Here is a 16,380-nt window from a genome sequence, read left to right as displayed (position 1 = left end):
TTTGACAGTAACGATACAAGAAGACATTTTTAGATTGGGATAGAGTCTTACATTGCCTGTGGAAAGAAGAATAAACCAGAAGTGCCAGCCCCCAGTGATCCTTGCTCCACATACCAAAAAGGACAATACTGACACAAAAGGGATCTGATGCCAGTGCCACAATTTGGAGGAGATCCTGGTGCTGGGGATCCAGCTGTAGACTACAGCTAAGCAGTTCTCTATTCTGCATCTCTAGTCTCAGGTGGGCTGAGCAGAAAGCTCCAAATCTTATCTGAACCCTGGAGGTGATGAAAAACTGTTTCAGGACAACTTCCCAGGGGAGACAGAGAATTGAGTGGGTGATGACCTCCCAGCAGCTCCTTAGAGGCCTCCTATTTCTCTTATGTTCCCAGAGGAGCACAAGTTGCATTGCCAAGACTCAGATAAGCTGAGTTCAAGCCTTTGCCTATATGTGTACACACGAAGTCAATGGGATGCTATGGCCAGACAACAAAATAGTACCTTCCTTGACTCTTGCCCCTCTTTACAAAGCACTGTATCAGTTAAGTCAAAAAAGAATTCATTTACAAATGGGATGTCATTTTGCATTATTCAAAGGTGACTCACATTATAATAAACAGTCTGACTCCATTTTTTAATGTTTAACTACTGATACCTTCTTTAAGCTTCTCCTCCCAACCCCATCCCCTTTCTGTCCCACATCTGGGCAGGGTAATGAGAAACCCCAGGGGCTCTCTCCTCTGGAACTAGTGGGAAGTTCAACCCATGTGTGGAAGCCCTCACCCTGGCCCTACCCCCTAACCACCATAAAAATCCCAAGATCATCTCCTTTCTCTTTCTCTCAAGTCATTTTCTGACCAGCTTGGGAAACACACCCTGCTCTCACCAGAAAGCATCATTATGTGAGTGATAAATATTTTCATATCCTCTTGGCATACGTGTGGTATCATCAGTCTTGATGTAAACCAAATTTTGGGTGGGGTCCAACCTGTACCTGTATAGTGACTAAAACACATGTCCTATGTGAATACTATGATGATGCATATTCTTACACTGAAGGTTCATTTTAAAACACTTGACTAAAGGGGCACCTGGGTGGCTCAGTCTATTAGGCGTCTGACTTCAGCTTGGGTCATGCTCTTGGGGTCCTTGGATCAGGCCCTGCATCAGGCCCCAAGCTCAGTGAGGATTCTGCTTCTCCCTCTCCCTCTGCATTTCCCACGGCTCATGCTCTCTCTCAAATAAATAAAATATTTTAAATAAATAAAATACTTGAATAAAAGTGTTTGAAAGTAGACTATAAAGTTTTTCTCATATTGGTCTTTTATTTTACTGCTTTTAAAAACAGAGGAAATGAATTTGCTCAGCAAATGAGGAAATTATTTTTCTTGTCAATGATTTGAACATTTTGATGAGGAAGAGAATTGAAGCCTAAATTAAGGTGATAGATTAACAAGGCTCAGTGGCTCTGGTCTCGGTCCTGCCCCTCTGAAGCTTACTCTACTCATGTACCCAAAATCTAGCTTCTGCCCCAATCCATCTCTTCAGAGCCAGTTTCCTATTTCTAAATTACAGCTGACTACTCACAGCTAAAGAATTTAGACACTTCTAACTAAAGAGTTATCTCAATATCTGTCTCCCTGGACTGGCCTCCTGCTTTCCCACACTAGTTAATGCCAGCATCCTCTGCTTGTTTACCTGAGTTAGAAACTGGAGAGTCACCCTTGGTTCCTCCTGCCTTCTCCATATCCTGTGCCCCCCTGTCACCGAGCCACCTTGCCAGTCCCACCTCCTATAGCATGGCTAAAACCCATCCTTCTCCTCTCCTAAGACCTTGCTCAAAATTGTTAATGGTAACCATGAAAAGAACAACTTCTCAAAAAATAATTAATCTTCTAGATTAACATATGCAGAGAACACATTAAAAATAGCCAAAAGAGAATACAATGAAAATGCATTTCCCTTACCTGTCCCAACCTTTATCCCTTCAATAGACATTCTATGAATATACTTATCTATCTTTATATGTAGACAGAGAGCTTGTAAAATGCCTTTGTTTTGATGGTTTACTGGAACACGCTATTAATACACCTTTCTTTTTCCACTTAAAAGTATACCTAGGAGAATTTTTCTATTTCAAGGCATTCTGAGCTACCTCACATCTTTTAACTAACACGTGGTATCTTTTCCCTGAAAAGTACATAATTTAATGTTCTTAATGTTCTACTAACGAACATTAAGGTTGTGCTTCCTATCTTTTTTAAACAATAATATCTCACCTTGTTTCCTTCTAGTCCTCATCTTCCAGAATGATACTAGAAAAATGTTCTCAAACGTGCTATTGGAAAAAGCCTACGAATATGAATATTAAATTTTAAATAAAATATATATTTCTCACTGGACTTCCTTAATACATTTCAAAAATTCAGGAAATAGGCAAATACCTTTAAATAAACTGTTCATCTTATGAGGAAAAAACATAGTGAGATTATTTATTTTGTTCCTTTACTGAAGAAGCCTCTAAAAATAAAAAAGTCTAACTAGTTAAGGCAGTAAAGAAGTTACTCTTTTTAAAAAAATGTTCATTTGAGAGAGAGAGTACATGTGAGTGGAAGGAGTGGTAGAGGCAGAGGGAGAGAATCTGCAGCAGACTCGCCGCTAAGTGCACAGCCTGACATGGGGCTTGATCTCACCACACATGAAATCATAAACTGAGCCGAAATCGCAAGTTGAACACTTAACTGACTGCATCACCCAGGTGCAGCTTCTTTTTTTTTTTTTAATAAGTTAGATATTCTTGTTATTGCTTTATTTCTTATTCTCTCTGTGCATTCCAAGCTTGTAAAGAGGCACTGGAGTACTTAATATGAGGAGTAAAATGCATTAAAACATAGATCAAAATTAAACTTTTTGATTTCCTCTCTGTTATTACAAAAAGCTACTGTAACTTAGAAAAAAACCAAGCTGCATATTTTTCAAAGACACTATTTCAAAAAAGGGAGGAGAAAAAAAAACCAATCAACTATTTTTCAAAATCTTATACTAAATCAGATAACCATTTTATACTAGCTATATACATTAATATTCTCTCTCTCTCTCTCTCTCTCTCTCACACACACACACACACACACACACACACACACACACACACAGTTGTGGGAAGCCCCAAAAGTTTGGAAAAACTATTTTGAAAAAAGTTAATAGAAAAAAACCTAAGCCCCTTCATCCCGAGAAATTAGAAAGCATCACCATTAATGTATTTTAGCAATAGACATATTGGTCCAGCTTTTTCTGGAGCACAGTTTGGATCTCAAAAACAGAGCCAATTATGTTACATCCCCTAGCTGCCCCTGCTAATAAGATTAAAGCCAAACTCATCAGGTACTGGTGCCATCCAAATCAGCCTTTCATAACCTGCCTTACCTACTAACATTCCCAACCCCGCAGGCCAGTCCTGCCATTGTTCAAACACTCTGTGTACTCTCAAGAATCTACACCCTTGCACAAACTATTTTCAGAAATGCTCTTTTCCTAAACTCTGGTGCAGTTCTTTTCTACCTTCAAGGTGTCACTCAAATATTACCTCTTCTATGAGGCCATCACCCTGAATTCCCAGGCAGTTACTCACTCCTCTTTGCTCCCACGTATTTCATGAGGTGGTATTTATCATACTGTATGTTAACTCTTGGTTTACATGAACTCTCTCTGAGGGGAGGTGCTATACTTCACTCTACTTCAATAACACCCAACTTCTGGGAGAGTCTGACAACACAGGTGGCTAAAAACTGCTATTCAATAAACAAATATGGCTTGATGACTGGCTAATTAGGAATCAGTGCTACCCTTCTAACCCCTGCCCTTAATTTCAACTGTATCAAATTGGTCTTACTGTGGAAACCATCAAAATAATGCAGTTTTCTAACCACAGAGTAAACCCCTTTGGGAATACAAAACCATATGGCTCTTTGTAGTCCCAGAACATACTCTCCACAGAACGAGTTCACTGCTAAACATGAAATGAGCTCCTCCATCCACTCCATTCTTTCAAGTTTGCCTGCAAAAGGGGGTACATAAGGAAGGCACTGGTGGGAAAGGACAAAGAACATTAGATTTCTTTTGAATGGGGAACTGTAAACTCTCCTTTAAAATCTCTTTTTATCCTGGAACAAGTTTCTCTGTATAAACAATGATTTAAAAACAAACAAAAAAAGCTTTTCTCAAGTCACTTCTCTACTGGACTCTTCCAGGGAGCAGGGAAGAATCTTACAGACCTGACTTGTGATCATGGGAATTTGGGGTAGTATTCGTGAAGCCAGGTGAACTGGTGTGAAGCATGATTTCAGAGATTCTACTGAACTGGCACATACAGCTACAAAAATTCCCCCACCTCAAAAGGTGCCGACCTAAGTAATTTTGGAAATGAGTAGACATCTTTAAGACAAAAGGTAAAAGGAACTCTAGTTAATAAAATTGTTTCCTTCCTGGGTACAGCTTAACAATCACACCTTGTTCTATACATATACTGAAATGAAACAATTAATTAAGTGGATGGCAGGCAATGAGAGCCAGGTGGAGCAGGGGGTTTCACATAAGCGAGGGGAACAAGGCAGAATGATCCATGTGGTAATGACTAAAAAATAATAGAGACATCAGTATAAACTCATGTTTAACCTAACATACATATGTTACACTTAGAAATATTATATGTATACTGATACTGCTTTTAACATATAAACTTTTATATGCTTTTTTTAGCATATAAACTTCTTTTTTGCTTGTCAGTTGACAAGGCCTATAAAAAAAAGACATTCCAACAGCATCAAGCATATCTAATATATAGATCTTAAAACCTAATACCATTTTCCAATGAAAGAACAGGTTCCATGGAGCAATGGCTAATTCTATGACTGGGGTAGGAAATATATAAGATAATATAGAAGTCTGGAGTATCTTACAGCATCAGAAAGTAAGGATTAAAAACACATACATACACATGCTGATAGGGGTATGTTAAAGAAACACAGAAGCCAGCTAAAAGAGTTCCACGACTTCCATGGCCAAAGCTGGAACATCTTCAGCTCTATGGACTGACTGAATCAATGAAAGAACAGAAGAGGGGAAGGAGACGAATCTCCCATGCAGAAGAATTCCAAGTAATTTATGTAGACATAGATACTCTGCTTCAAGGGAGGTAAGCATAACTCTCCACTCCTTAGGTGTGGACCATGCATAGTGACTTCCTTCCTAAGTTATAGTGAAGGGGAAATAAAGAGTAAGTTTACAGGAGAGAAACCTGACAAACACATGTACTCTGATATGATGTAATGGAAATGACACTTTACCTCTGTGATCTTTCTTCGAAAAATCCATAACCCCAGTAGTCATGTGGAAAACATCAGATACATTTGAATAGTGAGCATTCTACAACATACTTGGACACTATTCCCCAAAACTGTCAGGGTTATAAAAAACAAAGAAATTCAGAAAACCAAGAGGAGCCCTAAAGAGACATGGTAACAAAACATAATACTGTCCTGAAACAGAAAAAAAAGACAGTAGGTAAAAACTAAGGAAATAAAAAAATAAATAAATAAATAAAAACTAAGGAAATAAGTAAGACTATGGACTTCAGATAATAATAATAATAATAATAATAATAATAATAATAATAATAATAATTCAATACTGATTTGTGAACTATAGCAAATGCACCATACTAGTGTAAGATGTTAATAATGGCGCAACCTGTGTGCAGGTTATATTGGAATTCTCTGTACTTGTCTTGATTTTTCTGTACATATGAAACTGTTCTAAAAAATAAAATCGATTTTAAAAAATTTCCCTCCATCTCTCAACTCTTTAGACACAAAGTTGAAAGTTATAGAAAAAAGGAATTAGCATGTTTGTAATTTCTCTACATCTTCTGCTAATTCAGTTCAAATACCTGGAGTCCCTATTCTGTTTCAGGATGAAGACCTTGTCCCTCACAACGTTAAGGTGGCTATAAGGAGAGATCTTCGAGAATTAACTACAGTAAGAACATCAAGAGGATTTTATCAACAAACTGTTGAAGTCCGCCAGGAGTGTAAAGCTCACATCTGTCTTTACATGAGCTCAGTAATCTTAGAACAGCTCCCAGATAGAAGCAGAAGCCATGTGAAGAAGAACATGTCCACCAGGAGAACAAGAGGAAAAAAATGGCCTACAGGAAAGCACTTCCAGCCCTTTCCATCTCTGCCCTCTCTCTCCTGACAAGAGAACTGAGAGACTCAAAGGAAACGCTGCTGAGAATAGAAGCCAAACTATCAAAGAAAGCTAGTGCTCTCCCACTCTTGTCATTCACACTGTTATCCGTTCTACTCCCTGCCCCCCTCACCTCTCCCTCCTATATCTGGTCAGCCCCAAGTTCCTCTCAAGAGAAAACATTCAGATCTGGCTGCTGAAATGAATGGCAGGCTAGGAAGAAGGGCATCTGAAGCCTGGAACCAGTCCCCCACATCTAAGCACTCTCTGGCTGGCTTATTTGGTGAAGGTGCCATGTATCACCAGTAAACCAGCAGGGCGCCCTTAGTCTTCAGTGGAAGGCAGAAGCTGCGTGTATGATATGTGTTCAGCAGGCAAAACCCGAACACCTCCAATTCCAGATCACTGATTGACTACCCTTCTTCTACAGCACAGAATCCACCTCAGATCTAAACCACAAATCAAAAATCATAGCAGAATCGTGTACAAAAGCAGAAACCAAGAGATCTTAAAAAGCAGTATCAGAAAAGCTTAAGGCTGACGGAATAAGAGAAAGGGGTGCCCAAGGTAAAATCTAGATCAGCCTGACTCTAGGACAGAAGACAGGGGGACTGGCCGGCCCTCCCACACTCATGTTTACACTTACTTCCACAGATTCCTTTCTTCCTTTGATTTTATACTCAATATTCAGCAAGCAAATTTCCAGTAAAACTGGCTCAAGGAAGTAGAAATTTCTTTAAGAAGAAATTTCTCAAAGTACAAGTCTACTATTAGTTCAGTTTAGAAAAAAAAAAAAAAAACTAGTCCACATTGCACCATCACTCCTAGATGCCATATATCAAAGTTCTAGGTCTTCAGACACATGAAGCATTAGAATTATGGAGAAGGAAAAAAACCTGGAAGATGAGGCCGGTCTTCTATTTTCCCACCTACTTCACTAATACAGATGATAGTTCACTCTGCCAGCTAAACCAGTAAAAGGAAGTACAAATACCTGATCTAGCAATGCCGCTGTCCCGGTCTTCATTCTGTCCTCTGCTTGGCATGTCAACCGGAGTGCTGTGTGCTAAGACAAAGGCAAAGGTAGCCGTGTTACTGAAATTCCCATAGAAGGAGTTGTTTAAAAATGACTGCAGTCATTCTTACATTTCAAAGGAGTCAAGCACTATTGATGACTGGTCTATGTTTATATAAAGATTAACCAGAAAGCAAAATTAATTATGTAGAAAACAAGTAAAAAGAAGACAGAACCAAGTAGCTACCTGCCTTTATCCTATTGTACCATAAACGCTTTTTTGAGTGATGCTTATTTCTAAAACAAAGTGAATAATAAATTATTCATGCAGTTAACACAATGAACGAACATTCTCAGGCAGATACTTTCGGCCACTTTCAGCATTATTAGTCTATTTAAATAGCACTGTATTTTCAAAATGCTTTATAATCAGTTTTATCAGTAACTACAGGCAACCTTAGGGGACAGAAATACTTGAAGACCATTTTATAAATTTAAAAAATGTTTCTCTGTTTGTAATCCACTCTCCTGGCAGATTAAAAAACATATACTCATTTTCAAATATTTCTTCCTCCACTTCCATGTACACCCAGTATCATTGTAGTTACTGAGAAAAGCTCATACTGGCATGTATTTTAGGAAACACTCTAAAGTATTGCAGACTTCTAGGAATGTTTCAGATTCATCTAAACTGTATATTTATTGAGCTGGAGGATAGATGGCATGTTGCTATAGTAAGCTTTACAATGTACAAGAAGCCTAGTGCCCTGCCTATTATTATACTTGCCAGCTATTTTTTTATTTTCACAATGTTAGAGCATATAAACATTTTATCCTCACACTAAGTAGGTGGAGGGTGCCAGTTTCATTTGGGTGTCAGTTAACTATGGTGCTTAGCATAGTTCCCGCTACAAAGAAGAACAGAATGAAGAATATCATTTGCCATAAACATAAATTTAATGTTAGTAGTGAAGATTCCCCACACTTGTTAATCATGCCAGACTACAACAGACATTCAACAGCTTTACTAGCAAGGCCAGTTAAATCTCAGAATTTACCTACCCAGAAAGACCAAGATTATTATTATACCTGTAAAGAACCTAGAAACTATGTTTAAACTACTTAAATGCTAAAGAGGAGAGAGAGAGAGGAAGTAGAGAGAAAGAAAGGTCTTCCATGCTCTTATTAGGGTGACTTTTGAAAGAAACTCTGTGCAGGTAAGGATGCAGGTGAATAAATGGATAAAAGTATACCATGGGAAAGGGAAACAGTTCAGAGCAGCAGAAGAGGCCCAGGAAAATCAGAAAATATAATCCTCTTAGAAACACTAAGGGCTCATTTCAGATCAAAATCAGCTTACGCTGGGGTATTAGCAAAGACATTTACAACAGAGGTTCTTTGGTGGAATTTTCAAAATACCATGAACTTGGCTGTATTTGAAACTAATATCTCAAGAGCCCCTTGGATTTCTAAAGAGGCACCAAATAGGATTTTTTTTTCTAAGAACCTGCACAGGACTTCTTATTAATATGTGTGTGGGTCACACTGTACTCAGCATTCCACACAAACCTGCAAAGAAAGAAGCACTCCGGGTGAGCCGGAGAGGTCCTCCTTCAGCTACGCCCTGCAGCAGTTTGCTGCTGCATGCTTGCAGCAGACCTAGAGACAGAAACACACACAAGAGGGCAAACAAAGTACACAAACAAAAATAAACACAGATTAAAGGTGATGCAAAAAAAAAAAAAAAACCAAAACAACACAACAAACTCAAATAAAGCAAAACACACACCCACAATAGTGATATTCAGAAAGAAAGAGCCCAGTTACGTGGCTGATTTTACCTAGGTTACTTCCAGTACGACAAGGACCCAAATTATTCTGATTTGTGTTCAGTTTTCCCAAATTAGGATCTTGGTGGATGTATTCAAAGCTGTCTTGCAAGCTAAATCCGGAGAGGGGAAGGAAGGAAGACAGAGAGAGAGAGAGAGAAAAAAAAAATCAAGAAACAAATAAAGCCGTTTTCTAACAAACTCTCAAAACATAGACATCTAACCAGTTACCCAGACTTGTCGTTATAAATGAATAAAGTCTCACATCTAGCAAAGGAAATCAAACTTTAGGGGAATTTGTTGGCGGAAAAGACAAGAAAAACTTTTTGGAGGCAGCCCAACCTATAAAACTAAACAATGCTTTCCTAACAGTTTCACGTTATATAATGAGACACCTACAAATTTTGCTTTGGTGATTAACGGCTGGGATACTGCTTTTCATTCCCAAATTGTGCTTTAGTAACTGATACCCAAGATGTTGCCATTAATTTCAAGGGTAGTCCCACTGTAAACTTTCAAAATGAAATTCATTTTAACTCTTAGTTAACATCGCATAAGCAATTTGGCAACTTTTTTCAGGAGGAAGATATAACAGAATTATGATTCCTATAGGAAATTGACTTCACATCTAAAAAGTTAGAATTACTCATAAACACAAATGTGAGAGAAGCAGATTTTAACAATTTACCTGATTTATTAGTCAGTGAAATAAATATCAAGACTTTGAGGATAATACGGCATAAGATGGCCAAAATAATTTTTATTTAAATCTGAGCTCGATATTCTATTACAGGGAATAAGTATAATAATCAAAGAGTCTGAAAAAGAATATCTCACAAGGCAAAAACATCAGGGGACACCTGGGTTGCTCAGCGGTTGAGTGTCTGCCTTCAGCCCAAGGTGTGATCCTGGAGTTCCAGGATCGAGTCCCACATCGGGCTCCCTGCATGGAGTCTGCTTCTCTCTCTGCCTATGTCTCTGCCTCTCTGTGTGTGTCTCATGAATAAGCAAATAAAATATTTAAAAAGAAAAGAAAAAACATCAATTCCCATACTACCTTAAGTTATGCCAGCCCAATGTTAAATGCTCAAACAAGTTAAATTCATTATGTTGTTGAAGAGTACACAGACTTACTTAGTGGTACCCAAATCAACAAAGGAAAATATTTTTAATTTCCCAGGATTATAAAAAAAGAACAGCCTTCATTTGACCCCTAAGAATACCCCTTTAATTTATAACAAACTTCCTTCAAACTTATCAAAGTATAACAAATGTTTTGGTTTACTCAAAAATGAAGCATATGAAATATTTCTGCTTGAAAAATTCAAAATATACGAACAAATGTAGCAGAATGAGAGTTAAGTTAGACACACCAGTATTCTTAGTCAACAAAGAAGTATAAAATTAGAGAAGGAAAAAAACTTGGGAGTAAAGATCAGAATAGTGCATGGCCCAATCCCAACCAATCACGGAGGCTATACTGTCAGCTGAATAGATGGCGAGCACACATGGCCCATCCTGCCATACATATACCTAGCAGCCTGGAGAAACTCCCTATGCATCTCATTCCTTTAGAAATAAATTGACAAAGTAAGCAAGCAACAAGTTTGTCTTTTTTTAAAGATAAAATAATGTTGGGAAATAGTCATTTATTTGTATTTAAGGCCACCTGATAAAGTCAAAAGGCCTTTTCATACTTATCACGTACAGGAAGATAGCCACTTTTAAAATCCCTTTGTTAATGTGGACTCTTCCCACTTTTCATTTCAAAAGAACTTACAGCCCTTGAAGAACTACTCTATCCAGAAACAGCCACTTTAAAAAATAGGGTAGAGGGAGAAAGACAGGTATAAAATCCCAGGCTTACTTATTTGTACTCCCACAGAAGCTGCCCATTCTAGCAGAGAACACCTTACTAATCATCAGTTGTGGAGGAGAACTGGAAGGGAAAAAAAAAAAAAAGAGGAGAAATGTATTTTTGAAATAAAAAGCCAGTATCACCATTCCATTTCTCAGATCTAGTAGAAAAAGAAGCCCAAACTTACCGTATATAGTGTATCTTTAAGGTAGAGCCCTTATAACTCATTGCGACCGAGCCAAACATCATTTCCCCTAGCATGTTGACATCGGAAGCTGGTCTTGTGTACTGCCACACATGAAAGAAACCAAAATCAAAGTTAATATGTGGTGCAACATGATGTGCAGTGCAACAGAAAATTAACCTATGGGCCTGTCTTTAGTGTCGTGGGTAACTATGACTCTTTCTCAAAGCAGAAACTCGTCATTTTACAGTCTTAATCAATAGTGATTGCCTGTTTTTTCCCCAAAATTATTACTTATGTTCATGATTTCATCTTTATGCACAATATCTTTGTACAGGATCCCAGTGTCTCAGTAGGGGTCATTTTTAATTTTGTTATGAAAAACGAAGGTTTTTCATTTTCTCCATTTATCAACTCTAGAGAAAAAGACTAAGTTGTGAAAACTAAAAAGAGGCTAACTCTTCTCTTGGTACCAAAAATACATCCTGAAAAGAAACACAATTCAGGGTTATTCACCTAAATAATCAACAGTGTTGAGTAAAGATGCCAATTGGCACAGGGAGGATTTTGTGAGGGTCCAAAAAGTAACAGATGGTCTGACACCTCACAAGTTTTACCAATAAATATCTCAAAAATATTTGACCCTTCTAGCTTCTGACCAGTTTTTCTTGTCCCTTTTGTCATCCAAAAGGGTGGCCTGAGCTACCTCCAACTTTCCTAAGTCTCATTTGCTAACCTACTGCAGGATCATCTCCTCAAATTGTTCTAGTGATGGCCTCTACCTTCCTGTCAAATCCAATGCACTTTCCAGTTTACCTTCTTAAACATCTTTTACCATAGTTGATGTTCTTATTAACCCTCCTTTCTGAATCTCTTCTATGACCATCCCTTGAACAAGGTTGTTCCTCAGAGGGCACTCCTACTCACCGTCTGCATTCTGAACCACTCTTAGGATTTTGGTTATTCTTTACACAGAAATACCTCCCAAATTTTTATCTCTAAACTCAGACCACCCCCTGAATTCTAGAATCCTACATCCAAATGCATTCATTCACATATCATAATAATACATTATCATTACACACGTGTGGTAATATAATGTTTTTTTTTTTTTAAGATTTATTTATTTATTCATGATAGACATTGAGAGAGAGAGAGAGAGAGAGAGAGGCAGAGACACAGACAGAGGGAGAAGCAGGCTCCATGCCAGGAGCCCGATGTGGAACTCGATCCTGGGACCCCAGGATCACGCCCTGGGCCAAAGGAAGGCGCCAAACCGCTGAGCCACCCAGGGATCCCTATAACATGTTTTATATATAATATATAATAATATATTATTATGATATGTGAATGAATGCATTTGGATATAGGGTTCGAGGCACCTATTCTAAATGATCATGACACACTGATGAACATGATAAATATGAATGTTAACCAAGCTAGTATGCCACAGGCACCCCAGCACAGCCTGACCAAGAAAAAACAACTATCTCTCTGTGACCCAGCCCATTCAGCCCCAGATTCTCTGCTAGTATGCTTTCCACCCAAGCAAAAACATGGGCATTGTTCTTAACATTATCTTTTCAATCTTTAAACTCCAAATCCACAAACATACACGCATATACACACTAGTACACGCACACACTAACGCATATACACACCTACTTATACATGTTTGCAGAGGAGGAAAAAGAAAATAAATCTTTCAGCCTTGTTTAACTAGGCTCCTCTGGTTATAGCTCACGCCAACCTCTTCTCACTACATGCAGACAGAAACCAACTGTCTTTCACATTTTTTATTAATAACCTCCACCCACCACCTCCATTTTATAATCTTTTCTTGGGGTACAAGGTCTACATGCCAATTGTAATTCTCAACTAGCTGAAAACTTCACTGTATACTTTTTTAATCACATACTGCCTTGAGATCCAGGAGTACTGTGAAATAAAGGCAAGCTCATGGCACAAATCCTGAACACAAAATTAACAAAGTTTCATAGACCAGTGGCTGCTGGCAATTTACCTGGCTTTGCTGTTCTAGCAACATGGAAAATTCCATGAGTCAAAAAAAAAAAAAATGTTACATTCTCCATCAGTTTACACCCTCTTGCTCTTTGGTATTTATGAAACATTTCTTCCCTTATGTCTAGTTAGCCAGTGTTTTTCAATAACCCTAATCTCTATCCTCTACTGTTTTAACACACACACACACACACACACACACACACACACACACACAGACGCCACCAGCTCTGTATCACTCACACTCACACTATATCCCTTTCTTTCTTCTCCTAAAGATTCTCTTCCTCCTACTGGCAAATGTTATTTTTTTAAGATGCCCATATACATTCCCAGAATCCTTACAATTCTTTTAACAAAACTGGAAAATCCATGCTTTTTAAATAGGTTCTGGCAGCAAAGGAAGCAAAACAAAAGGGTTTAACCTCATTCACACTATTTCTTCCTCATTCAGTATGTATTATACTGGGTCACCTTGACTCAATCATAGTTTTTATTGAGACAAAAGCCAAAGTGTGCAAACAGCACTGACATGAAACATTTAAGAGCACATTTTTGTATACTTTTGTATACTTATGTTTATGTTCCTGGAGTAGAAGCCTCAAGCAGGTACTCTGCCCTGCGGAGAAATTATAGTGACTTCGGCCCCAGGGAGTGTCGTACACGAAAAGGATGGTTTTACCTGGTACTTTGGGAGCTGCTCCTTAGCATGATGTAGAGATCCCCCGGAAGAACTATGGGAAGAGACGCTGCTGCTGCCGCCACTGCCCTGACAGCACTTGGCTGACAGTTTAATAGGGACATCCTCTGTTTTCTGGGGTGACAGAGAGGCAAGATAAGATATTGCTAAGTTTAAAAAAAAAAAAAAAGATATTGCTAAGTTTATCAGGCTTCCTCTGCACGCTCTTCACTAGGAATTTCTTTCTTTTTTTTTTTTTTTTTAAAGATTTTATTTATTTGAGAAACAGCACAGAAGGAGAGAGTACACAGGGAGAAGAAGCAGGCTCCAACCTAAGCAGGGAGCCAGATCAGGGACTCAGTCCCAGTACTCTGGGATCAAGACCTGAGCAAGAGGCAGATACTTAATAGACTGAGCCACCCAAGTGCCCTGGGAATTTCTTTTTTAAACCACTGTTACATCATACCTAAATTGCACAGAAAACCAGAAGCTTTTTTCTCCTTCTTGATGAGGACAAAAATGTAGCTCCTGAGAGTCTATAATATCTGGGAGGGAGGCACACTGAAGAAAGATAACTGGACATAAGAAGGGAGTTATGTAGTATGACTATTCACCTTAAGCAATTCAACTGTTAGTTATATTTCAATTCATATCTTGAAATCATCAGTGAGATCTGATCTCTGTTCGGGTTATTAGAGGATCTGTTAGTACTGTGGAGAGTCATCATCTATAAAATTGATATGGAGAAAGACAATGCTTCAAATTTAAAATTTTACCAGGCAAATGGAACTAAGTAAGAAAGCAAAATGACTAATCTGGAGAGTGTGGGTTAGTATTTTTATTTTTTAATTTTTTTTTAATTTTTTTTGTGGGTTAGTATTTTTAATGACACACCCCTTGTAGCACTCCTTTAAAGGTAACAGGAGAGAAAATCATGAGGTCGAGTTTGTGAAAGATGAACCAAAACTCTGAAATAGGAGCTCCTGTGAATTATACATCATGTGATGGAAAAGTGATCCTTAAAGGTTAGGGGTAATAGAAGATTATCTACTATATATTCATAAATAGGGTTCACTGTTAATTTTGTGACATAAAGGTATAAAGATACACCTTAATTATTTTTTCCCTTCCTCCTACAACAAAATATACTACTCCCTACAGAAGCATCCTGTGCCATCTCTGATAAGTTGTTTCTGTTCTGTCCAAGTCTTACTTGCTTTTTTGTGTGCAGTGTTTGCTTGGAAAAACATGAATGCAACTGCAGCTTATCTAATCTCCAATGTGACAGTCACACTGGTGGTCTAATGCAAATGCCTGCAGTCATGTGCTTGACACAAACTCATGATGTTTTGTGTTTGCCAAGGGAGTGGGGGGCTGAAAATGGGGAAAGAATGTAAGGAAAAGGGCAGCCCCAGTGGCCCAGCGTTTACCGCTGCCTTCAGCCCGGGGTATGATCCTGGAGACCCAAGATGGAGTCCCATGTTAGGCTCCTGCACAGAGCCTGCTTCTCTCTCTGCCTGCCTCTCTCTCTCTCTCTCTCTCTCTCTCTCTCTGCTTCTCCCTCTGCCTGCCTCTCTCTCTCTCTCTCTGTCATGAATAAATAAAATCTTAAAAAAAAAAAAAAAAAGAAGAATGTACCAAACACACAAACTGTGCTGGTCCATACCAGCCACTCTAGCAGCCATCAGCATCCAAAGTTGTACTGGGCTGTTCCCAGGTATCAAGCACTCCACTCCTTCAACACCCTCTTCAGATCTAGCTGTTACTTAATACCACTTAAACCAGAAACACAGTTCTTCAGAGAGCCTAAGGTGACACTAAGTCTACACCTGCCTCACAGACTGCTAGGCCTTCTGGCTGGGGTACAACACATTGAACAATCTATAATTGGAGATAGTACCTGGTACGGTGAGTAGAGCACCGTCTTTTTTTTTTTTTTTTTTAAGCCTTGGGCAAGTTACAAACCTCTCTGGACTCAGCTACCTTTTCAATTAAATGAGTACTTCCAGACTCCAGCATTATCACTGCTCTGATATACCAAAATTCCAGTTCCTTTTGAAAACCAGGGAGATTTTTTTTCCCTCCACCCGTTACCACCATTAGGAGCCCTAGTGATGGTGTGTGGGTGTTCCAACTAAACTATCTGTGCGAGGCCTTCAGGGAAACAGGAAATGATGTGGGCAATCGAGGGGAAACCACGTCCTGTCCACCAAAGGGTCAAATGCTGGCTCACCTAAACTTTGATACAAATCTACTTATTAAAGCCTACAGGTGAATCACCTGAGAGATCCCTTCCCCACCCCACACCCCCCCTAACCTAACAAGCCCAACAACTACTGTAATGATTAGCTACCTGGCCGACTTCCACTTTAAAGCATTATGGAATCTACCCCGCTAAACTGCCTTTAACCGAATACTTCCTTCCTGAAAAAATGATCTTTATCAAAAGCAGGAAAACAGGCCCTTGGCCCTGATGAAACAAAGACCATGATATAAACTATTCATTTACTTAGCTACACATTCAATGAGCTGCCAGAATAAGGGCAGTAT

General features: G+C 38.7%; 1 protein-coding gene across 9 annotated transcripts in view; it reads right to left on the bottom strand.

Moving 5' to 3' along the window:
- Nucleotides 1-16,380, bottom strand: part of FNIP2 (folliculin interacting protein 2) — a 133,604-nt gene that overhangs the window by 48,770 nt on the left and 68,454 nt on the right. For 4 of the 9 annotated variants that reach the window (XM_072724933.1, XM_072724932.1, XM_072724930.1 and 1 more), the window contains 5 exons: nucleotides 13,834-13,965; nucleotides 11,133-11,233; nucleotides 10,955-11,026; nucleotides 9,100-9,200; nucleotides 7,238-7,309 (listed from right to left, as the gene is read on the bottom strand). In XM_072724933.1, the coding sequence (XP_072581034.1) occupies nucleotides 7,238-7,309; nucleotides 9,100-9,200; nucleotides 10,955-11,026; nucleotides 11,133-11,233; nucleotides 13,834-13,965 (478 nt within the window). Of the gene's footprint in view, nucleotides 1-7,237; nucleotides 7,310-8,827; nucleotides 8,918-9,099; nucleotides 9,201-10,954; nucleotides 11,027-11,132; nucleotides 11,234-13,833; nucleotides 13,966-16,380 lie in introns of all 9 variants that reach the window. The other 5 variants (XM_072724935.1, XM_072724929.1, XM_072724927.1 and 2 more) reach the window with 3 other exon arrangements.

Source organism: Vulpes vulpes, chromosome 10 (genome assembly GCF_048418805.1).
Source record: "Vulpes vulpes isolate BD-2025 chromosome 10, VulVul3, whole genome shotgun sequence".
Classification (NCBI taxonomy): Eukaryota; Metazoa; Chordata; class Mammalia; order Carnivora; family Canidae; genus Vulpes; species Vulpes vulpes.
This window is presented reverse-complemented; position numbering and strand designations above follow the sequence as displayed.